This window comes from Uranotaenia lowii, chromosome 3 (assembly GCF_029784155.1).
Source record: "Uranotaenia lowii strain MFRU-FL chromosome 3, ASM2978415v1, whole genome shotgun sequence".
Lineage (NCBI taxonomy): Eukaryota > Metazoa > Arthropoda > Insecta > Diptera > Culicidae > Uranotaenia > Uranotaenia lowii.
The window spans coordinates 171,307,321-171,331,985 of record NC_073693.1 but is presented as its reverse complement, the minus strand read 5'-3'; the positions used below and the strand labels follow the sequence as shown (position 1 = coordinate 171,331,985).

The following is a 24,665-nucleotide window of genomic DNA, read 5'->3' as shown; positions in this document are numbered from 1 at the left end:
TTTTAGAAGGAGCGAACTGACGAGGATTCGACGACAACGAATGCATGAATTTAACATTTCACGCAATGTTGAAAATACAGCGGCCGGCCACATTTCGCAAACGTGAGTATTTGCGTAGGTACAGATTCGGTGAAACCTACACAGTGGAATCAACCCGGCATTCGGCGCCCACATCGGCTGTCATTGTTCATTCAAGTATCACGTAGTTAGTCGAATATCGGTCCCTGGTCAGTACTTTCTAACTATTAGTCAAACATCCGGAAATGATAGGTCCAAAGCAGGGAAACCGACCTTTATTCAACGAAATATATGCGAAAGCTGCTGACTAGCAAAACGGACAAGAATGGTCCATCACAGAATGAGTAAGTGACTCACAGGCCGTTCGGTTTCGGAATGCAACTCGTGTGAAAATCGATGAATAATGTCAATGAGGCTGAGAGAAATCGAGCAAATAATGCTGTAGCATGAATTATAAAACAGATATGAATGTAGAAAAAAAATGCCACATAAATTGTATGCATTATTCTGGAAGGAGAGATTTTTTGTTTCATAAAAATGTTATAATAGAATTATGTTCAATTAATGAGTTGAATATTTAAAATTGATTGATTTGTATTTGAATTTTCTATTAAAAAGTTAGTTGCGATTTGAAAAAAAGCATCGAACGAAGTTCTTGATTTGAATTTCCAACTGAAATCCAGGTGATTGGTATGTCATATAGTTTGAAAATATTTTTTTGACTGTATTCAGGCGTCTACGTTTATGGAATACGTTAGAACTTTCAAACGTGTATGTGCCTACCTACAATTTTCTTTCAATAACTTACCATTTCATTAATTTTTTTTTTAATGTCGTAACCGGGTTGCAAAAATTCACGCTATTTCCTTTAGACCTTGCCAAAACCAGGATGACTTAAAATTAACAGTTTTGTTCATGTAAATTAATATTAAGTTAATACTGGGAATACATCCTTCGTTCTGTAGGTTTTGAAAATTGGTTTATATTTGAGCTGCGGAAACCTTCATAACTTGAAAAAAAAAAACTCTCTGATGCCTTTTTTTTTCTTCCTAAGTTTTGAACACTGAAGAGAAACACCCATGAAATCCAAAAATCACCCATAGACTGAAAGCCTTATCCACAGAATGTTTGGGTTAGTTTTTCTTTCACAATCTAAAAATATCATGAAAGACCAAATGCAAACAAAGACCGGCTCGATATAAATCCTCATCTCATTTAGGATGGCTTCTGATTTGAATCGTAAATGAAGCATCATCCGGCTATGAGCCCATGGAAAGCCTAGAAAAAATCTCACTCGTTAGATGGGCCGTTGCTGCATCCTGTTTGTAGCCGGCCATAATGAAATAGAGAAAAAAAAATAGACAGCCCCAGAATGGAACAATTCACAGGAGAACAGACAAACACGAACTCACATATGCACACTATAGATGGGGGCCATCCCAAAAACGCCATTTTGTCATTTTTCATGTTTCTTCTTTGTCCTACCGGGGATTGCCAGCCGTGACACTCTCAAGGTATGGTGGTTGGCATAGGTTCGGTTCTAGCTGCCTATTCCACACCAGAAAGCCCTGGCCATATCAGCAGAAAGCCACAGCGGGACAAACAGAAGGTCAAGCTTAATTCGGAGGGAGAATGCCAATCCCCGGCGTTCGAAATACGCCCATTTGACTGCCGGAGCACGATGACGTCGTCCGTCGTATGTACACGGCTTTTTGACAAATCGAAAACTCTGGAACAACGCAATGGTTCAGCAGCTCTGTGTCGGTCGGAGGTCTCTCAACTTGGCTGATCTTCGAACAGTGGGATGTAGCCAGGAGAAAAAAAGTCACCCTGCTTAACTTTGAGCGCTAATGATTTGTTTGCGTACTTCATCATTGACAAAAAAAATCAGTGCTTCTAGATACAAATGAGGGCATCCTTTCATGTATTTTTTTTGCGTTGAATCGTTAGGCTAACCTACGTGAAGAGATTTAACGAAACTTCTGAGAAACATTCAAAGTTTATGCAATTTTCATTCAACTTTTAAAATTTAAAAGTTGATATTTAATAGTCATCGTTTTTTGTGAATGTTATTACGTCTTCCTGGCCGCATAACTAATATACTTTGTAAGATATGACAATTCTAGATTTAGTTTTGATAACGTCGTATGAAGCAATGTATACAAAATTGAGTTATGGGCTGCAAACGATTGATAAACATGTTTTCTGTGTTAGTTAAGGGGGGGGTAGGGTCTAACACTTTCAAAAAATCGATTTTTTTATTTTTTTATTTTCTTATTGTAAAACATTTCAAGAATGTTGTGTCAAATTTTCAAGTCAATTGAAGCAAAACTGTAGAAGTTATAGGCCTTTATCTCCTCCTATCTAATACTGCAAGAAAGCAAGAGCAGAAACTTCAAACGCGTTTTTCTCGAAAGCACATTTTTAAAGTCCGTGGACATCGTCATTTGAAAACGTCTTATCCGATTCTTTTCAAATTTGGAACATATTTTCTACATATAAAATACCAGACCCCAACGTTTTTGTTTTTTGTTTTCTTTACTTTGGGGAGATTTTACAGGTGAAAAATGGCGGATTTTTTTCGTGAAAAATTGTAGTTTTTACTCCAAACAGCCACAAAAATTTCAAAAAAAAAATTTTTAAGTTAAATAAAAACGTTGGGGTCAAGAAAAACATCTATTAAAAATATTTTGCTCTGATTTTTTGACTTCAGATGATTTTGTGCTGAGATACAGTGTCCACCGCAAATCCTGTTTTCTAAAAGGCATCCTCGAAAGTGCTCCGTCACCGGCTCATTTTTCAATATTTTTCTACGAAAAAATTACTAAATGTTCTTTTAACAATGCTTTGTATAATGCAAAAAATTTGAATACATTTGTTTGAACGATAGCTCTAGAAAAAAATCGTGAAAATGTTGTTTTTTTATACCCGTTAGACCCTACCCCCCCCTTAAAATCTTAGTTTCATTTGTTTAATAAATAGCTTTGAACACATTCTTTGAATTTAAGATGTATGATGACTTTCTAATTTTTGAGTGTAACTTGGTTTTAACGACCTTTTGCGTTATCCCAAACTGGAGTGAATGCAAAACGTCGCACAATAAATTTTTTACGAGTTGGTTCATAGATCTTTTTGCATCTTCGCAGGTTAATAGTGAAAGTTAATGAAAAATTTGAATATCAAAGAAGATCATTGTTTGTAAGTGTGAATCGATCAACAATGGCAACTTGACAGTTCAGGCGAGTTTCGTGTGCCTCTTTCAAAATCGCAGAATTGATATATCTGAATAGTCCAACTGGCTTAAATTGATAGCCGGGTAAATAATATGAGTGCTACTTTTCACTTGTTGAAACATTCAGAAATGTTTCATCCTACAAGCGATGTGTCCAAGAATTGGATAAGTTACGCACTTTTTGATCGAACAAACAGAGTTACGGTCTACTTAAGGAGAGTAACAAACAGTGTACAGTAGACTGAGTCGATTTGTGGTCATTTTGGAATTTCTCAAACTCTGGGGTCTAAAAAGCTTTGCATTGGTCCAAAACTCATCCATGATTTTTTGCAAATTTTTTAAGTAACGTTTACATGAGTAAATTTGAACTTTTGTGTTTGTATGGGAAAATTGAATATTTTGTACTGAAAAATTAACATCACTTTTGTTTCGTCTGTGGAACCGAGCCAGCTTATGGTTTTTATGTCAATTTATAAAATTCGTAAAGAAAATTTTCCGCTGAACAACTTTGTCGAAGACCGTAACTTCGTATCTTATTAGGAAAAAAAGTTATTAGCTGTTTAACAGGGGTATGTCTTTTCGCATTGATTAACAATAAATTCAATTGACATCACTGCGTGAGCCTCGTGAAGTGTTCCATGGAAAGTACTCACGCAATACCTCGCTAGGCACTCTGCAGGGCACAAAAACCATAAGCTGGCTCGGTTCCACAGACGAAACAAAAGTGATGTTGATTTTTCAGTACAAAATATTCAATTTTTCCATACAAATCTAAAAGTTCAAATTTACTCATGTAAACGTTACTTAAAAATTTTGCAAAAAATCATGGATGAGTTTTAGAACAATACAAAGCTTTTAAGGCCCCAGGGTTTGAGAAATTCCAAAGTGACCCCAAATCAACTCAGTCTAGTGTACAGTCCAATTGAAACATTCCGGATGATTCGAGGAACATTTGATCGGGCACTTTTCTGTTATTACCTATCTGCGTTTCGATTGTATTCAACTTCATTTCATGCAACATACGGAACGAATAGAAACAATAAATGAAAATAGCGAGGTGTTCTAAAAATTAAATCAAGTTTTAAGACAAACTAATCTAATTACAAAACGACGTTTGAGCCAATTAATCAAAGCAAAAGGACGTAAATATGTACATTTAAACTAGTAAAAATTGCCCGTATCGAATACACCAACATATTTTTCGTGTATTATTGCATTGAAAGACGAGTTACCAGAAAATTCCGAGCGAGAATTTAAAAATGCATCGAACCTTCCAAAGCGATTTTCTCGAAACTCGCTAAATGGCTCATACGACCTAATCAAAACATATTCTAGAACTCATCGGTTACATGCAACTGACAAAATCCCGAATTGTCTTTTAATATGACTTTTTCCGCTAAATGAACCCAGTGATTTTAGTAGATTCGGTGCTCTTGATAACTGTTGTCCATTGGTTATTTTCATACATTTTGCACTTAATATGAATTTTAAATAAATTAACTTTAATTCAAAGACACTTTAGATTCCCTTAGAGAATTCTTCAATCAAAATTTTATAAATTTTGTAGAAACAGATTTTTTTTCTCAATGAATCCAGGCCGGGAAAATCCAGGCATTGTTACCCAAAAACCATTCAAAATACAGGCATTAGATTTCAAAATTATCAAATCAAAATCCAGGTAATATCCGGGCAATACCACCTAAACTCCAGGTATCAAGAGAAGAGGTAAAAATGATAGACACATAAAAAATAATTTTAATCGAGTCACGTCAGCGATCGCTCAAGTTTAACTTTGTAATTCCAACAAATGATAGCAAAATTGTTTTGATGAATTCAAAAAAGTTCAAAAACATTTTTTAATAGTTCAAAAATTAGTTTTTGACGCAAAAATCATAAGTAATGGTAAATAAATTTGAGTTTTTGGTATTCCGGGAAGCAAGGCCGGATCGGGCTTTTCCCATTTTTTTCTATAAACAACCGGTTAAGCCTGGATAAAACCGGGCAATCTGAAAGCAAAAGCAAACATTTTTTTTAACTCGACCATTAACTCAATATTTCTGCAATGAATCTAACGATTTCTCTGCTAAACCTGTATTTCCAAACTTTAAAAATATATATTCCAGCAGATTTGAATTTCTAAGAAAATTTCATATAATACAGGTAGTTTCAGGTCTTCAAACCTGCCACTTCAGGTCTAATTTAAGCCCAAATTTTTTCAGCAATGTTTTGACAATATATTCGTCGAAATCAGGGGATAGATTTTGATGAAAATATTGACACAAAATTGAAATTTTCTTAGAAATGCAAACCTGTTAAGGGGCCGTCCACATACCACGTGGACAACTTAGGGGGGGGGGGGGAGGGGGGTATGGAAATGTCCACGTGGACATACTTACTTTCAAAATATTTTCTAAAGGTTAATAAATATTAAGATGTTTAAATCAAAATCTTAAAATTGCAAAGCTTTCCAGTTTAGATTTGAACAATTAGTAGCTACAATCACTTAAGTGATAAATATGATAAATTAGAAATTTAAAATTTTTAAAATTATTTTTTTAATCAGGAAATCATTATTCAGTTTTTTTTAAATCAGCCATGTCAAAAACAAAAAGGCAAAAAGTGGTGTTTTCTAACTGTCAAATTATTGGTATTTAAAAAAAAATATTTCAAATCTGTCCACGTGGACATCCGGGGAGGGGGGGTAGGGGTTTGCCAAATGTCCACGCTTGTCCACGGAGGGGGAGGAGGGGGTCAAAAATCTCATTTTTCTGTCCACGTGGTATCTGGTGGACTTGAGATTGCCGAGCGAAGTGTTATTTGATCCCTATCGCCCAAAAACAACAGTCATAATTTCGTAAAACTGAATTTGGTTAAAGAAGTCTTTCAGATGAAAATTCTTCTTTTAAAATATGTTAAGTGATAAAGAATCTTTTTGTTCGTTTTGTGGATTTTTAATGACTTAAAATTTAATGTTGCTAGGACATAAATATAAAGAAAGAAGTTCCTTACTGGGTAAATGAAGTCAAATAAAACTCCACTCAAATGACTCTGATCAAATCCGACGGCAGATTTGAATTTCCAAGAAAATTTCACGTAAGATATGTAGGTATTATTCCCAGCTCTCAAACCAGCAAGTTCGATGTTTTTTGTTTTTTTAATTTTGGGTCCAAACTTTTCCATACACAGTCCATTGGACGGTATATATGGACGACCCTCTTTAGAGGGCCTATAGCATCGAAACACTGTTGGTAAGTAACACTTTTCGAGTTTTGAAAATAGTATCACATAGCCCACTTTTGACATTATTTTTTTCGGTAGGGAATGCAGGCCCTTGTGCCAGAAGAGTCAGGTGTCCTGATTTATCAGGTTTTAGTGATTTTCGAGAAACTGTCCTAATTTTCCAAAAACTCTCGAATTGTCCTGATTTTTGATATTTTGTCTTTAAAATGCCATGAATTTTCCAGATTTAAAGAAAATCTCAATTCTAATCGAATTTGTAATTAAACTATGAGAACTTCGAGCATATCTGTGAAAAATAGTTATCCCTATAGGTATACTCGTTTAACCGATGGAAATCGACGTTTCAGAAAATGTTTAAATGGTGTTTTTCGATTTGAAATGCATACCAGTAAAGAAGCTGTTAACGGGTCTGGTACATGATTGCCGAAATCACAGAAAAATCTATAATTTCAAAGAATTTTTAAACAAATTTTCATCACAGAATCTTTGTCACAGAACACAGAATTTTGAAATATTCACAGGATTCACAGAATTTTGAAATTTTGAAAACAGATTTTTTTTCGGCATCCTTAAAAATTTTTTGGTTAAACTCAAGGAATATTTAAATATTCCTTGGGTTAAAGTCATGTTTTCGATTTTTACTGGTCAGGGGTTGCGTAAAAAACTCTGAAATTTTTTAATCAGGTAAAATTCTCAACTTGAACATTTCATGGTAAAAAATTATTATCTTTCGGAAAAACCTTTTTTTTAATCAAGCTAAATTTCAAACTTGAAAATTATTTGGTAGAAAGTCAGTTTTTCGATTTTTTCTGGTCGGGGTCGCATAAAAAACCCTTAGTTTTTTTAATCAGGCAAAATTCTAAAGTCAAAATTTTTATGGTAAAAAGTCCTTTTTTTCGATTCTTTCTGGTTTTGGTTCGCGTAAAAATTTTTCAACTTTTTGAACCTTGCTAAATTTTAAACTTGAACATTTTTGTTAGTCATTTTTCGCATAAATTACAGCCCTGTTTACAGCTCTTTATTTCGCCTTTGTTTATGTTATCTAAGCATAGCTAAATACTATTTTCATGAATTCAGAAGTGTCCTGAAAAATCCAGATTTTTTTAATTAGCGGTGTCCTGATTTTTGACAAAACCATCTGGCTTCCCTGCCTCGTGCAACCAAAGTTAGTTGGGAATAAACGATATTTAAGTGCATTGTTGCAAAAACAAAAACATTTTTTATAGTATCTCAGTTCCAAAAAACTATGATGTTTATCATATAAAAGTCATTTATAATTCTTAGATACAAAACTCTTCGTGAAGATTGAGGATACTAAAATAGTTGGTGAGTTAAATAAAATCTCAAAAGTTGTTCTATAAATTAGAGAATTGTACAGGGGTAACAGAAAGGGGAAAAGCTAGAAAATTAAAATAAAGTTCGAATGATGGTCAATCACAATATTCAATTAAATCCTCCAAAACATAAAAGGAGCTTCCTTAGGAAGTATCTAGAAGAATAGTAGGTGTAGGAATAAATAAAGATCGAACCATACCAAAATGGATATTTAACTAACACAACCCATTCCTTGGTTCAAGAATCGTTTTGAAAATCAGTTTGTTTCTAATTATTTGAGTGTTCATAATTATTTATTTATCAGTTTTAAAGCTAATAGCGCCTCATAGTTGTTAATAGGAGTTTCTTAGGAAATGTCTAGGAGCATAGGAGGTGTAGGTAAAACGAAGATCGCACCATTGTCAAAAAATGGCTCCTGATCCAAACCTCTCCCTTACTAACACAACCCTTCCTGAGATACTTGAATATAGATTCGCAGGCGTATAGACGGTTTCTATAGCTGGTGATACTGACTTATCATTGTTTCAGAATTTTTCAAAACAACCTTTGAAGAAAACTGGAATAAAAGATTTATAGTTGATCCTCAAAAGTATCTTACTAACAATCCTTCCTTCATCCCTCTTTGACTACTAGGACGTGGCCGGCGCTGTTATTGATCTTTTTTTTTTTCAAGGGAGAGCATGAGTTTTGTGCATTGAGAAGAGTTGCTAATCCCAAGCTGCATTCTTTTGGCCCTTGTACAAAATTTATGGCCCCGATCAATCACGGAGTAGCAACCATTGGCGATGTGGAACTCGTTCTACTTAGCCACGCCAGCGAACATGAAATTCGAAATGCATTGGATGATTTGACACAACAGAGTATGATATTTTTATTAAAACAATGAGAAAATAGTGGTATTGTTGAAGACTAATTAAAGCATTTCGGACTTAATGATTTAAGGTGGATATGAGTAGTCAAACAAGCTAAGCTAAGCTAAGCTATCTCAGTTCCAAAAAACTATGTATCCTGAGATAGAACAATCATTACAACAATTGAAATCCCAAACTATTAAACCCCTTAGTCATCTCATATGCTAACCATACTTTAGCGAAAGAACATAAGAGCTTAATGTTTTGTTCAGTTTTTATACCCATTTATTTTAGTCACGGCAACCTCGATTAAACTGTGGCACTTGAAAACGCCTGAAGGTACGGTCTAGTTAAACAAGTGTGTGAAGAGCTACAGAATACAGTAGAGGCTCATTATTTGGTCGCAATTCGACCAGACCGAACTGAACGCCAATTTGAAAGAAATTGAGTTATCTATTGCAGCAGATGCGAAACATGATAAACTACCTATCCAATGAAAATCAGAACATTTTTCCTTTTTTTACTGACTTTATTAGAAAATTTCAATGTTGCAGACAGTGGAAATGGCAAAAATGCGTTGTGCCAAAGTGAACTGAGAGCCAGCTTTGAAGTGAAGATGAAAAGCATGTTTTGGTCATGAAACTGATTTTGTGCGAAATAAGCTTATGTGTGTTGGTTTTTTTCTTCTCAAAACAGTTCTTCGGCTTGTAAAGAACTAATATCTAATAAATTAAATGATAAGAAACGTTCCAGTGGCTAAAAACTTCATGTTGCGGATTGTTAACATTTATTAAAATCTCGTTCAGCCAGACTGAACCGAATCCCTTGAATTTTGTTTTCCAATTTACTTAGGGGAATGTTAGGATTTTTGACATTTAACGATAAAAGATGCTTCATTTTATTGCTTACTGTCGTTCAGAACGCAACCGGTAAGTTAAAATCTCAGATATTCCGCTTTTCAAAAGTGCGAAATTTGTATGGCCCGGTTCACTCTGGCTCAACGAAAAAAAACATTTTTCAAGCATCAGCCATACTCGTTGGGTGCTGCTCGTTAAGCGCCTATAAGTAGGCTCCTACGTTTAGAACAAATTGCCCAGTCAAATGATACTGCATGATAATTTTTTAAACATTTTTGTTCGACCAGAGTGAACTGGGTGCAAACATAATGCTATTAAAGTTCAGTTTTCTCCTTAATGTGTAATCAGAAATCGACCAGTATAACATCGATGGCTTTATAAGAGTCTAAATGTGATGGTAAAATGATTAAATAAGATATCTGATGAAATGTTATCAAATGGTAGGGCTTTGAACTTCGAACTCGATTTTCTCGAAATCAAGTTTATGGCGTTCAGTTCGGTCTGGTCGAATCCCGACCATTTAACATACACGCTCAAATTAGGAAAAGTTGCAACCAAGTCCTGCAATGCTTTGTTATCGGACATTTCACCAAAATCGATTGAAGATTCTCCGTGGCTTAGCTCTGTAATAGGACAACTGCAAGAATAACATTCCTTGTTCATTAGATTATTACCACGTGAAGTCGCTTCGCATCCCATGGTGTGAATTGCATTTTGATTCGTCACCACAACCCGATTTTTTATCCTCCCCGGAAGAAGAATCATCAAACGAGCTCTGTGAAATATCGTTGTTGGTGAAACGAAATGGTCTGGCATCCATATAACATATCTCGTACAGATGTGTGTAGGTGTAGGGCGTGTGTATGTGTTCGAGCTGAGCGTCGTCGTTGGAAGTAAAAGTTCACCTCTAACAAACTGCCTGCCATCTACAATGTAAAATTGCGTTGTCGGTTGCAGTAGGTATCCCACCACCCCGAATGACCCGGACTCGGACCGGTGTGTGGCCAACCTGCTCCCTTCATTGAGGCACTCGTCGTGTGCAGTTTGGCTGTTGCAGTTTCTATTCTGGTTCGTTTGGCCAAAGTTTTGAATAGCTGCCTACGCCATCAAACGGAATCACCTGGATGCCGTAGGTGACAATGTACAAAATTCATTCCAGAACGATCACTGGAGTGTAAAAAAACATCATTCAGTTTAAAAACAAACATTAGCTTTTTTATCTAGCAAATTTCCACCCAAACGACGACGACCGGACGCAGCTTGGAAGGTCAATCGATTCGGTAGTTTTCCAGCCTTACTATAGGTATTTGGTGCAACACGGCTGTCATCAAGGATAACCCCATGAACTTGGGAAGAAAGATGGGTCAGGAAAATTTGTGGCATCACATCTACATACAGCAGCAGCAGCAGTAGCAAAACTGTTACAGTCAGCCAGTTTTTGAGCTTTGAACTTCTTTGGCAAGTTTTGCTCCCACAGTTTTTGCTAAGTAGAGCAGTATGGTTCAGTAAAAGTTTATCTTCCCCATCCAGTTAAGGTGCAATTTTCACTCGTTTCTTATTTGTTTCTAGCAAGCACGATGAGTAGGATGAAACTCTGACTAACTTTTCCTTTGTTTTCTACGGAGAATATGAGACATTCCAAGACACTCATTCAAGACAAACTATAAAACTACATCCAAAGGAATTCGTCCGGTTGCACTTAGGTTTCTGCATCACAGAAGTAAATGATAAATTGGTATACAAATTTATTGGTAGGCAAATCCAATCAATAAAGTTGATAGATATATTATTGTTATTTTAAGTGCAATTATCACTCTCTGATAAATTTAAGATGAATCTGGTGTTCTATATTTGTGGGAGACTAAAACTTTTACGTTCGCCGTGTATCAAGGCGAGTCGACGAAATTTAAAAATTTGAACAAATTATTTTACTCTTCAAGTTATCGATTCCACATCGGTCTTAGTTTTCATCACAGAAGTTAAAAAAGCTTAGAATTCCTATCAGTAAATAATTGAGAAGACTTGACAATTTGACACTATTGAAAGGATTTTAACTTTTTTCGAGGGATTTTTTCTGCTCAGACCCTCAGAATTTAATTGATTAAGCATAATGAAGTGCCCTGAATTAGAATGTCAATTAGACGCCTCAGGATGAAAATCGATCTAAACAAATCATATGAAACCTTTGGAGCTAAAGGAGTATACGTTCATAAAAGCTACTTTCAATAAAATACGCTTCGAGGTTTTTTCATATATTCTCCGCTGTTTTCCATATATTTTTCTAAAAGTTGTTGTTTTCGTTCAGATGAAAAGGTATGAAGAAAGAATTCCAGAAATTTGTAAACTGCACCAAATCTTGTTTACAATATGAAGAATCATATGACATTATTAATTCAAATTTGATCATTTTTACACTTACACTCTATTGGTTCTGAGGATCATATGTTGACATAAAAAGTTATGTTTCCGACAAACACATTTTGCTTGTAAAATGTTGGTATGCCAGTCTACTTCAAGGCGTTTAAATTCAATGGATCGGTTGCCCGGATGTCATTGAAAAAAGCCGGAATATTGCCCGGATTTATTCACTTTATTGGTCAAACCAAGCAAAAAAAATTAATTATGTTGTAATTTTTGATAATTTATGCCTTCAAAACGAAATATTTTGAGCAAATTTTGCAAAAGTAATTAAGCCGTGTATTTTTTGAAGGCTTAAAATAGAATTTTAAAATCTGTCGATAAGTTTTGATGAAACAATTTTTTTCATATTTTTTTCTTGATTTTCGTTGAGTAATTTCTGGGTTTTGACAAAATTTGCCCAATCTTTTGGTGGTTAATTTTAAAATCAAATGCCCCATCTTGCGAGGATTTTATATAAAATTGCCCTGATTTGTCCGGCCTGGATTCGTGCTGAAAAAATTCTGGCAACCTCATCCTTTGGGGAAAATGGGAAAAACGCGTTGCGCCAAAGTGAACTGAGAACCTTCTTAGAGGTGAAGATGAAAAGCATGTTTTGATCATGAAAACTGATTTTTTGCGAAATAATCTTATGTTTGTTGGTTTTTTCGATTCTGAACAGTTCTTCGGCGCTTCAAGAACTACTGATCAATTAAATGATAAAAAAAAAACGTTTCCGAGGCTTAAACTTCATGTTGCGGATTGTTAGCATTAGTTAAAATCTCGTTCAGCCAACTGAACAGAATGGCTTGAATTGTGTTTTCCAATTTACATGCGGGCATGTTAAGATTTTTAACATTTCACGTTAAAAGATGCTTAATTTTATTGATAACTTTCGTTTAGAACGCAACAAATAAGTAACAATGAAAGATATCTCTCATTTCAAAAGTTCGAAATTTGTAGGGCTCGGTTTACTCTGGTTCAACAAAAAAAAAAAAAAAAGAATTTTTCAACCATCAGCCATACCTAGCCATTGGATGCCGCTCGTAAAGCGCCTATAAGTAGACTCAAACGTTTAGAACAAATCGCCCAGTCAAATAATAGTGCATGGCAATTTTTCGAACAATTTGTTTCGACCAGAGTGAACTGGGTACAAACATATTACTATTTAAATATAGTTTTCTGCTCATTGTGTAATTATTAATCCTCAACGGTTTCATAAGAGTGTAATTGTGATGACCAAATGAGATGTCTAATGAAATGGTATCAATTGGAAAGAACTTTGAACTCGATATTCTCGAAATCAAGTTTATGGCGTTCAGTTCGGTCTGGTCGAATCTCAAATGATCGGTAAAACGGACCCTTCGTAAAAAAGGTAAATATTGCCGGACAAAATCTGCTGATCAGGTACTGTACATACACTGCCAGCCTAAAGTTTTTGATCACCCCCTCAAAAACAAGAAAATTTTGATCGGCCATATCTCAGCCATCTTTTTACATATTGGAATTCTTTTGATCTCATTCAAAAGATCGTGAGCAAAACCTTCTTTGTATGGTGTAACAGTCTAAAGTTTGGAATCAGGCTTCTAAAACATGCACTTTTACTTCACGCGCATCTCTATTAGCAAGCAATGCATTGTTTATCTGGTAAGCTGATTTGGAAGCTACTGAGTTGAATTTGCTTTATGGATATTTAGATGAAATATTTTTGAAGACTAACTTCTTTAGAACTTTAGCCAAAGTTTCATCATTTTTTGATGGTTTTCACCAAATAGTCCGACCGTTAAAAAAACATTCAAATTTGTGTTGACCATAACTAAGTTGTCTTACAAGTTATTGCAGATCGAATTGGCTTATTTAAAAGCTTATGACCTGCACTTACTTATGAAATAGTTATTAAAAGCATCAACAATATTTCAACTAAGTATCCAAAAGCAAGTTCAACTCATTAGCTTCCAAATCAGCTTACCAGATAAACAATGCTTTGTTTGATAACAGAGATACGTTTGAAATAAAAACGCATGTTTTAGAAGACTGATCCCAAACTTTTGGCCGTTACACCATGCTACGGGGTGATCCCAAACTTTAAGACGATGACTTAAGTAGCTATTTTATATATTTTAAGTAGTACATTGTAAATTTGTTGCACGAAATTAAACAAATGTTTTTTAACAAATATGAAAAAAATGATCGGGCTTTAATTTTAAGTTCGTTTTACTAAAAATGTCTCAATTAAAAAATTAAGTTATAAAAAATTAAGCTAAAATTAAGTTATATTAACTCAATATTCACATTTTGTTAATTACATACAAAGAAGATTTTCCTCACGATCTCTTGAATGAGATCAAAAGAATTCCAATATGTAATAAGATGGCTAATATATGGCCGATCAAAATTTTCATGTTTTTGAGGGGATGATCCCAAACTTTTGGCCGGCAGTGTATTCGTCGATCTGCTGGCATTTTTTTCATACCCCGCTTTTAGACGGGCGCTTAAAAGAGTACATTGAGATAATTTACCCTAAAAGTCAGGAGAAACCATATCAAGTAGAATCCCGCTCAACCAAACTCCGGTTTCTGAGCTCCTGTGTTATCTCAGTCATCAGGTTGAAACAAGATCCGTATAATAAATTTGTACGTAGCTTTGCGCCCGGGTGGTATGCAAAACAGAAGGAAAAGGATGTACCTACAGACAATACATTTCGTATTATCTGAGGAGTCCACTACTACCTCGAACTGCCAATTTCTTGAGGTTATGAAAAAGCTGAATTATTCGAAGAGACAACAGTAATCAGATGTTATGCTGACCTAGACAAAAAAAAATTATAAATTAATCCATATGAAAAACAATTTTCTTGACGTTTACATTTCCTTTGTCCGGATTTAAGCAAATATTTGTTGCACTCAATTAATCAAATGTTTTTTTAACAAATATGAAAAAATGATTCAAATACCTTAATTGTGCACATATTGATTACTGCTTGCATACTCAAAGGCGCCAATCGCGCTCGCTTTATTGCGACTAAAAATGCAAGTGAATGAAAACAAGATGTTAACGTTTTTTGTTGTAAGCTGTATTCTGTGCGTAGTTTTTGCATAAGATGTGAAGCAACTTCAAAAAATGTAAGAAATTCGTTAGTTTTCTGATCAAATGTCTTTCAATAAAAAAAAGAATACATTTGGTAATATTTCACAAAAAGAAGAGTACGCTCATTTCTTGATAGAAAAAGAGTGAAAGTACTCTTAAAAGAGTTAGTATGGTATCCCAACAATAGAATGGATTGTCAGATTAACATGTTGTGAATTATTCTGAATTTAGGTTAAATTAATGATTGGGAAGTAAAAGTTTCACAAAAGTCTAACCATTTCCTGCATTGTATGTCATTAATATATGAAATTGATTTTTTTCAATATGGTGTGTAACCTCCAAGCACAAAACGATTCGAATTCAAACATCTTTAGTGGAATTTATTCCCGAAAATTACTAACTATTCCCACACTCACCTTTTCCAAGCGATGATGGGCCATTTCTTTGTGCACCAGGGCAGCGGATCTAATCTTATCCAAATCGCTCTTCAGTTGCAGAAATTGTTGCTCCAATTTGTGCACATTTTCGCGCTCATCCTGCAGGGTGCTGACGCTAACGGCCATCGCTTGTATGCTTTTGGCAATGTTGTGTCCTTCCTCCCGCAGCAGACCCTGTTCCGAGGAAATTTGCGCTGCATTGAACTCCACCTTGGAAATTTCACGCTTGATGTCCGGCAGTGTTTTTTCGAACTTGTTCTGAATTCCCTCGACATCTTCGAGCAGCTCGAGCATCGATCCGTGCAGTTTGTCCAGGCTGGCCACTTGGCGGCTAATGTTGAAGTTCGCATTGGCCAGACGGCGCTGTTCGATTTCTAAACTGCGCAAACGATCGGCCATTCGATGGTTGAAAATATCGTTAAGCTGCCGTTTCATTGCCGATTGTTTGACATCCAGCTCGTGCAGCTGCTGCCGGAAGAAGCGATGATGGCGCATCCGGTGATCCGCTTCCGGTTCCACGAAATCGATTGTCTGTGGCAGCTGCGAGTTGACATTCTACAAAAGAGAAAAAAAAGTAGGGAAAGAAAACTAAATTAGATCCCGTGTCGTACAAATTGACTACAGTATGCATGAGATAGGTAGCTGATTTCTTTTATTTTTTGCAGACTGCTAGAACTCCATTGCTTTGCGGACTTTTAAGCTCCTTCAATAGCCCATCTATTCAAACGACGGGAAACGATGCATCATTCATTGTCAGGACGAGAAAGTGCTTTCAACGTTTTGCAGGGCTCGGTTTCACCTTCCCAGATACTAGCAAGGATGGGAAAATAACCAGCAAAGCCGCTAACGAACCGCAGAAACCACTTATCTTGTCCGTAAATAATAAATCATCTCAGCCGTCGGGTAACGGCAACGTGGTCCTTAAATCAGGCTTCATTCAATTCCACGTCCTCCCACGAATCGTTCTTTAATGTGCTGCTACTTGGCAGGACATATTTGCCACACTCCCCGAAAACCGTTCCGACGATCGAAAGGCAAATGCTATAAACACGTTTGTTCCTGGTTTTTTTTTCATCAACCACCTTCCACAGGACTTTTACTTTATCATGCAGCGCTGCCCGCGAGAAAAAAATCGACCCCCCACTGCGTTTCCGGCATATCCCGGTCGGAAGAAATGATCAAATTGCTCACAAAAGATCCGTCGTTCACACTTCCTGACCTGACTCTCTCGCACACTGTGAAGCATGAAAGCTATTCAGAGTCCCACAATTCCCATTACAAAATGGAAATGGAAAAATCCTTTTAAGCTTTGGCGTTTTCCCGAACAAACTATCCGGTGGGAGAGCTTCGACGTTATTGTAAAGCGGAAAATTGAACGAAAAAAAAAACACACAAGAAAATAAAACCCGTGATAGTAAATTATTTATCGTAGGCGTGGTCGCTGCCTGCCTGCCTGCCGTCGTTCGTTGGTCGACGTCGTCAGTTGGCCAAAGCAGGATTCTTGGAAAATCCATTAAAAGTAAAGCTAAGTGGAATCGACGAGTAAGGGTGCCTGGAACTTATAATCTGGAAGCTTGGGCGAGCAAGGTGCAAGTGGAAAATGGGAGCGGTGGAATCAACCATGATTTTCTTATGCCAAAGTTTAACCTTGGGTCTTTTTATAAATGTTTTACGTGTTTTATTTAAAAAAAAAAATCTACTCAAAAACATTCTACAAAACTACTACGGTTACCAAATGTCAGTAAGTGTATTAAATCATTTAAATTGAACAGTAAAAGGTTTTCATAAGTCTTTCTTATTCACAATAAAAAAACAAACCTTTATTGAATTTTCTGCTAATGTTGAAACATTTCCAATTACTGCGGCTCAACGACTCAAGGGTTATCGATTGCCCTGACCCTTTCTCGATGCTAATGCCTTTTAAATTTTGGCTCCAGTCACCAGATTGAGACAATTTTCCAACCATCCACCCACGCGCCGGATCCTGACAGTTGGCCCTGGAGGACCGATTCAGAGAACACGCATCTGCTTCATTTGTTTTAATTAGAGGTAAGTGGTTTTGAATAATGTCATTTGTGCCGGAAGAAAGCGACGGGACGATCTCCGAGTTGATTCTAATGGCATGTATTTCACGGGTCAGATACTTTCTACTCTATTGACTCACTTCAGCGCCGAGATAGAGAGCGAGATTAATTCAATTTGTACCGACGTAATTATATTTGCTCCACAAATATTTATAAATTCAGTTATTCCGTAGATCGGTCGGGGAAGAGAATAAAAAACATGCAAAAAATGCAATCACTTGGAAGAACTCTGCAGTGATGCCGTGGGGAAAGCGAACGAGGAAAAAAAAGTTAAATCAGCTGTAGGCTATGGATTTTTTTTAATGTTTCGGCTTTGTAAACTTCCACAAAAGGGTATGTTCTGTTGTAAAAAAAGTGAGATAAAAACTTAATTAAAAATGTAAATGTATTACGGTCGGGGGAAAAAGAAACGAACTAACAGGAGAGTTTGAGTTTGTTCGAGCGTAAACGGTTCTGATCCGCAATTCGTGTCCGCGAAAGTTCGGTGAGATTTACGTGATTATACATGCGTGCCTTTCCTGAATCCTGTGGCATTCAATGTTGCGGAAATAGTGGTTTACTGTATGTTTGGGAATCAGCCATTAAAATGAATAAAATAAATATTCGCAGTCAATCGACGCTCGGGAATGTTAATCAAGGCTTCGAAATGTAATAAGCAAATTACTTGTATGAGGGTTTCTTTGTATCTCTTACGCAGAAAATAAAATCAGAACACAAAAGATTGTTTTAAAACATTCATAAAACTAGAACTAGTATAACTATATTTGAATAAGTGTTGCGGTATATTTGTGGCGCACGAATGGATGTATGGATATATCATACATTCTCTCCATGTGAATGGATTAGTCGGATACTGCGTCATCCCACACAAGCGTGCAGCGAGTCAATCAGCCGGCGAGCAAGTGAGCAAGCTGCGTGGTGCGTGCCGTTTCCGCTGCAGATGCAGTTAGGGATCCGGTGGCCCACTGGTGCTGTTTTCGAGCTTCGGAGCTCCGGACAGGTCTGAACATTTGGCGACCGTGGCAGGTAAGTTCTCTTCATCATGATAAAAACAGAAATTTTAAAAATCGAATCGAAAAGGTAAACAAATGTGGTCAGCGATTGATTCACGCTGAATTTAGTTTAATCAATCTTGCCTGAAAATCAAACAGTTAATAAATTACCCACACAGAAAAAAATAATGACTATTACGTGTCATTGAAAATGGTTTCCTTTAAAATAGATCAACCTGTAATCCAAAAAACCACTGAATTTTACAGCAAATGTCCTGTAACAAAAAGGAGCATGGCATTTACTATAATTTTACATGTCGAAAAAACATTACGTGTTGCTAAATTTCACGTCGACGAATAATTTTCATTTGCGCATACAGAAATCTACAGTGCGCCTGGCATCCCAGTAAAAGAAACGTCAAAAGAACGGTTTGTTTCCTCTGTTGTGGTATGAGCCTACTTGGTTGAATGATTCGACTGAATCAAAGCAATCGAAAGATTCCTTTTAATTCAACCACGGTATGCCGTGGTTGAATTAAAAGGAATCTTTCGATTGCTTTGATTCAGACGGTTTGTTTATTTTCTCTGTTATTTTTTTATTCGAATCGATTCTTACCGCGGGTTGGTCATAATATGGACGAAAATCTGTAAACGCTGTTGTGAAGGCCAGACAAAAGAAACAGCAAAGACGGATCGGAAAAAGCAGCTCCGGTTTTATGCAGCCAACGTTGGAAGATCGTCATCAGTTCTTCAAGGTGTCGCACGATGTTCCATGGCGGCCACTGGTCAATTTGTGAGTATGGAATTTAGTTCTCAGGCTTCTTTAAAATAGCTTATCTTACGAATTTTAGATCAGCGAACAGAAGGATCCAGAAGAAAAACAAGTGTTCAATAATATTTGATACATTGACCGTAGCATACTGTTGCTGAAATTTCATCGCAGACCCTGGAACTAAGGTCGTCGAATTATGAAAAGAGATGAAGAACAAAACCAAGTTGCCAAAATGCAGAATCGGTACAACTTAGTCATACGGAACACGGCAGAAAACAAGAAACCTTATTTAGAAGACGATGATACATTCGGCTTCTGTTCGAACATCACATGTACCTGTCTCTTCCAAGTACTATCTTCGTGTACCCTTTCTCAAACAAATAGGAGATGGAAAAATTGAAATTAATGGAGAAAATGGACCGCATTTTGGACTACTGGAAAAGATTTACTAAAGTCAAACTTAATATAGATGGCTTAGGATAAAAGTAAGTAAATCAAGTATCTTTTTAAAAATATGTTCTATAATTGCCTACATATATATAATAAGATTTGTTTTGATTTTGGCGTTATAAAATAGTCACTTCATAACAAAACCATGTTTACTATTACAAAAATTCGTTATTTGACGTGATAAAATACTTCTTTGCTTTAAGTAGTTCATAGAACTCTTATTATTTATGTCGGCTTGATGTTCTTCAAAAAATAAACCCATAGTCGATAATTCAAATGCAATATATCAACTCAACAATTTCGTTTCGATTTGAAATTACTTATTTTTTATGATCTTTTTAGGTACTCATTGTGCCCTGGTCGGAATGTTTATGTTTCAAAAAGCGTAGACAGTAGACACGTACCATACTGTAGTGTATTGCTTATTATTATTATTTATAGCTTCCCTTTGCTACTAATTATATCGTTACGTCATTCTCACCCAGACCTTATTCACGACATTTATGGACGTGTTCTTCTAGACTGGACAGCTTTCCCTTTACCGTGTACATACAAGCAGGGCAGATTAATACAGACAGCGAGACTGATAGGACGACGATTTCACAACCTGGCGACGAGGAGGATTTTTGTTTAACGCGAACAAATGGTGAGTAAAAAAAAAAATGGCGAATTCGCTTCGAGTTTGCCATACAGAAATTTGGGAAAAAAGCGAAAAGAGAACAGGAGTTGAATTATATTTCCTGTGCGAGGATATTTTAGGATCCTCCAGTAACGCGCAAAAGTTATATGAAGACTTTCTCGAGAAAACAGAAATTAATTTTCTGTGCGAAGATATTTTTTGGATCTTCCGGTTTGGGAGAACAGGATTATGTATTCACTTCCTGTGCGGGGATCTTTAGGATCCTCCTGTTGGGATAGAAATTTGTTTCTAGGAGAACAGGAAAACGGATTCCTGTGCGAGGATTTTTAGAATCCTCCGGACGAAAGAAAATGAAGCAATCCTTTGGGAATACAGGAACATACAAATTTCTGTGCGAGGGTCTTGGATTCTCCGGATGATGAACAGGGCAAACATCTCTCATGGATATGAAATTCTTAGTATTTCTAGAGAATCGCACGGGTTATTCAGTGTTGTTTAAAACTTGATACATGAGAAAATATGGGAGAGAGGGAGAAAGGAGAACTGAGTGCGAGCTACGAAGAAAAAGCTTGGTACAGTGAAAGCTCTCTTCACGCTCCTATAATTTACCCTAGAAAGAAAACACAGTTCACTAAGTGACTGTGTTCCGCATGTTGGGCAAAATTGCCGTCAAGCTGAGTAGTCCATGAGAAGAGTGCAGGAAATTGAGTGACGATTGGTTTGTTTATATTTGGTGTTTGGGAACGCAATTTCGAAATCGGTAAAGTGTTTGAAAATTGAAATATCTAGAAGAAAGAAACGAATCACGGTCTCGAGAAAGTATGGTTATTGATTGTTTGGAATTCTATTCTCATCAACAAGTGCATTTATGAGATCCGTTTGATATTTCAGATGGAGGATGGAAGGCCAATCCCACCGTTCCGGTGCAACCAAATTGAAACCGGTAGATTGGCCAAGGAATGGCGTTCCTGGAAAGACGCTTTGGAATGCTACTTCGCTGCATATGGCATAATGGATCAGCAAACTATGAAGGCCAAGCTTTTGCACCTTGGGGGACCAGCACTTCAAACGGTCTTCAAAAATCTTAAGGACAAAGACCACGTACCGATGGTTTGCTTGGTGCCGAGATACTATGACGCTGCCATAGAGAAATTGGACGATTTCTTCGAGCCACAACACCAGTGCACTTCGGAGAGGAGCAAGCTCCGGAAGATGAAGCAAAGCCCGGGAGAAAGATTTGCTGATTACATTATCCGGTTGAAACAGCAAGTTACTGAATGTGGGTTTGATAAATATGGCAGCGAAATACAGGGTATCCTGACCGATATTTATCTAACGGATGTAGTCCTAGAAGGATGCAGGTCTAACGAAGTACGCAGACGAATTTTGATGAAGGATCTTGCTTTCGCGGAAATCGAAGCCCTGGGTGTTTCGCAAGAAGGTATCGACCAGCAGATTGAGGCCATTTCCAACGACCAGCATCCCAGCGTTAATTACACCGGACAGCAACAATCCAAACGACAAATAGGTAAAATACCCGGAAAACGCTTCCAAGAACGGAAAAGATACGATGATCAAGTTGACTCCAGGATCTGTTTTAACTGCGGGAAAAAAGGGCATATTAGTAAATCCCGCTGGTGTTTGGCAAGGGGTAAAGAATGTCGAAAGTGCCGCCGTTACGGTCATTTAGAGGAATGTTGTCGACAGAATACACAACCTAGGAACCAGAATCAGGTAGGATTACATAAATCACAAAGAAAAACAAACTTTAATTGAAAATGTTTATTCAGGTTCGGCTGGTTGAAGAAAATGTTGCGAAAGAAACTAATTCGAATCAACAACCCGGAAACTCAGAAACACCGGAAAAGGTATATTACGCATTTTATTCCGGGAATGAATCCAACGTGATTCCGTGCACGATCGGAGGCATTGACCTTGAGATGCTTGTCGATTCGGGGGCAGACGCAAACTTAATCAGCGATTCTGTGTGGCATTCGATGAAAGGTAAGCAAGTTAAAGTTAAATCCTCAACTAGAGGAAGCAACAAAATTTTACGATCATACGGAAGGGATGATCCTTTGATCATACTCGGATCATTCTGGGCCAACATTATAGTTGGAAACAAGAACATCGATGCTGAGTTCTTGGTCGTACAAGGAGGACAGAGATGTCTACTAGGAGACAAAACTGCTAAGGACCTAGGTGTTCTGAAAGTTGGGTTAGCAGTTAATCAGGTGGAGAGATCATTGCGTCCTTTCACCAAGATCAGCGGTGTACAGGCGAAAATTCGCATGAAATCGGATGCTGTCCCAGTTTTTCAACCAATGCGTCGCATCCCATTGCCCTTAGAAGCCGCCGTCAGCCGTAAGCTGGATGAATTGATTAAGAGAGATATTATCGAGGTGAAGGAAGGTCCAACAAGCTGGGTATCTCCGCTCGTTGTTGTTGGAAAAGCCAACGGCGAACCTAGACTTTGCCTAGACTTGCGTCGAGTCAATGAGAATATCATACGGGAACATCACCCTATGCCGGTGGTCGACGATTACTTGGCCCGTTTGGGTAGAGGCAAAATTTGGAGCAAATTAGACATCCGAGAAGCTTTCTTACAAATAGAACTAGCAGAAGATTCGAAGGACATAACAACGTTTATAACGTCGCGAGGATTATTCCGATTCAAACGCTTGTGCTTCGGTCTAGCAACGGCTCCCGAGTTATTCCAAAAGGCTATGGACGAAATCCTTTCCGGCTGTCCTGGAACACATTGGTACTTAGACGACGTTATTATTGAAGGTGTAGATTTGAAGGAGCACGACGAGCGCCTTGAAGAGGTACAGTAACGTTTTGCATTGTCGTTTATTTTTTTTTTATATATCTTGAATTGTTTACGAGTTAATGATTAATAAAATAAAAACCAATGAATTTGTCTGAACTGCAATGTTTTTTTTGTTTTTAGGTTCTCTCCAGATTCAAATCTCGTGGAGTGGAACTTAATTGGGAGAAATGTCAACTACGTGTAACTGAATTGGATTTCTTGGGCCACACTATTTCTCAATCTGGTATCCGACCATGTGAGAACAAAGTAAAAGCTCTTTTGTCTTTCCGTGAACCTCAATCTGAGCCAGAAGTTCGCAGTTTTCTTGGACTGGCGAATTACATGAATAAATACATTCCGAATCTATCAACCATGGATGAACCCTTGAGGCGATTACTCAATAAAGACATTGCATTTCAATGGGGTTCTTCACAGGCTCGGGCTTTTGATGAAATAAAGAAATCAATGGCTAAGGTGGAAAATTTAGGCTTTTACAAGGTAGAAGATCGTACAATTGTCATGACCGATGCAAGTCCGTGTGGATTAGGCGTGATGCTGGTACAGTTCGACTCCTCAAATGAACACCGCATCATATGCTTTGCCTCAAAATCCCTAACAGAAACCGAACGAAGATATTGCCAGACTGAAAAAGAGGCATTAGCCATAGTCTGGTGTGTTGAGCGATTTCAACATTATCTGCTTGGCAAAGAGTTCGAAATTTGTACGGACTGTAAGGCATTGAGCTTCCTTTTTACACCACGTTCGAAGCCATGCGCTCGGATTGAACGATGGGTGTTGAGACTGCAAGCGTTTAACTACTCAATAGTGCACGTACCGGGCGCAAACAACCTAGCCGATGTGTTTTCCAGGCTTTCTGTGACGACTCCTATACCATTTGATAGAGCAGAAGAAATTTTCGTAAAAGAAATTGTGGAAGGTGTCGCAGAAGCGGCTGCAATATCATGGAACCGGATAAAAGAAGCCTCTAGCAAGGACACTGAAATAAATCAAATAATAAAACAGATATCCACCGGTGAAATCGATACTTTGCCAATCCATTTCCGTGTAGTGTCAAAGGAACTATGTTCTGTTCAGAATGTTCTACTCAGAGGTGACCGCATAGTTGTACCAAAAGCCCTCAGAGATATGGTTCTCCACACAGCACACGAAGGTCATCCGGGTATTGTAATGATGAAGAATCATTTACGTACAAACGTTTGGTGGCCAAAGATGGATGCTGAAGTGGAGAAATTTGTAAGAAACTGTAGAGGATGTACCCTAGTTGCTGCGCCGAGTCCACCAGAACCTATGCGCAGAAGTCAGCTTCCCGCATCACCATGGCAATCACTAGCATTAGACTTCCTTGGGCCCTTACCGGAGGGTCAATATTTGCTAGTTGTGATCGACTGTTTTAGTCGATTCATGGAAATTTGCGAAATGAACACCATATCATCGAACGAT

The 24,665-nt window shown here is 37.2% G+C and overlaps 1 protein-coding gene across 1 annotated transcript in view; it reads right to left on the bottom strand.

Annotated features, from left to right (window-relative positions):
- Nucleotides 1-24,665, bottom strand: part of LOC129754244 (protein scabrous) — a 173,036-nt gene that overhangs the window by 28,335 nt on the left and 120,036 nt on the right. The window contains exon 3 of the mRNA XM_055750192.1: nt 15,434-16,009. Within this exon, the coding sequence (XP_055606167.1) occupies nt 15,434-16,009 (576 nt within the window). The remainder of the gene's footprint in view (nt 1-15,433; nt 16,010-24,665) is intronic.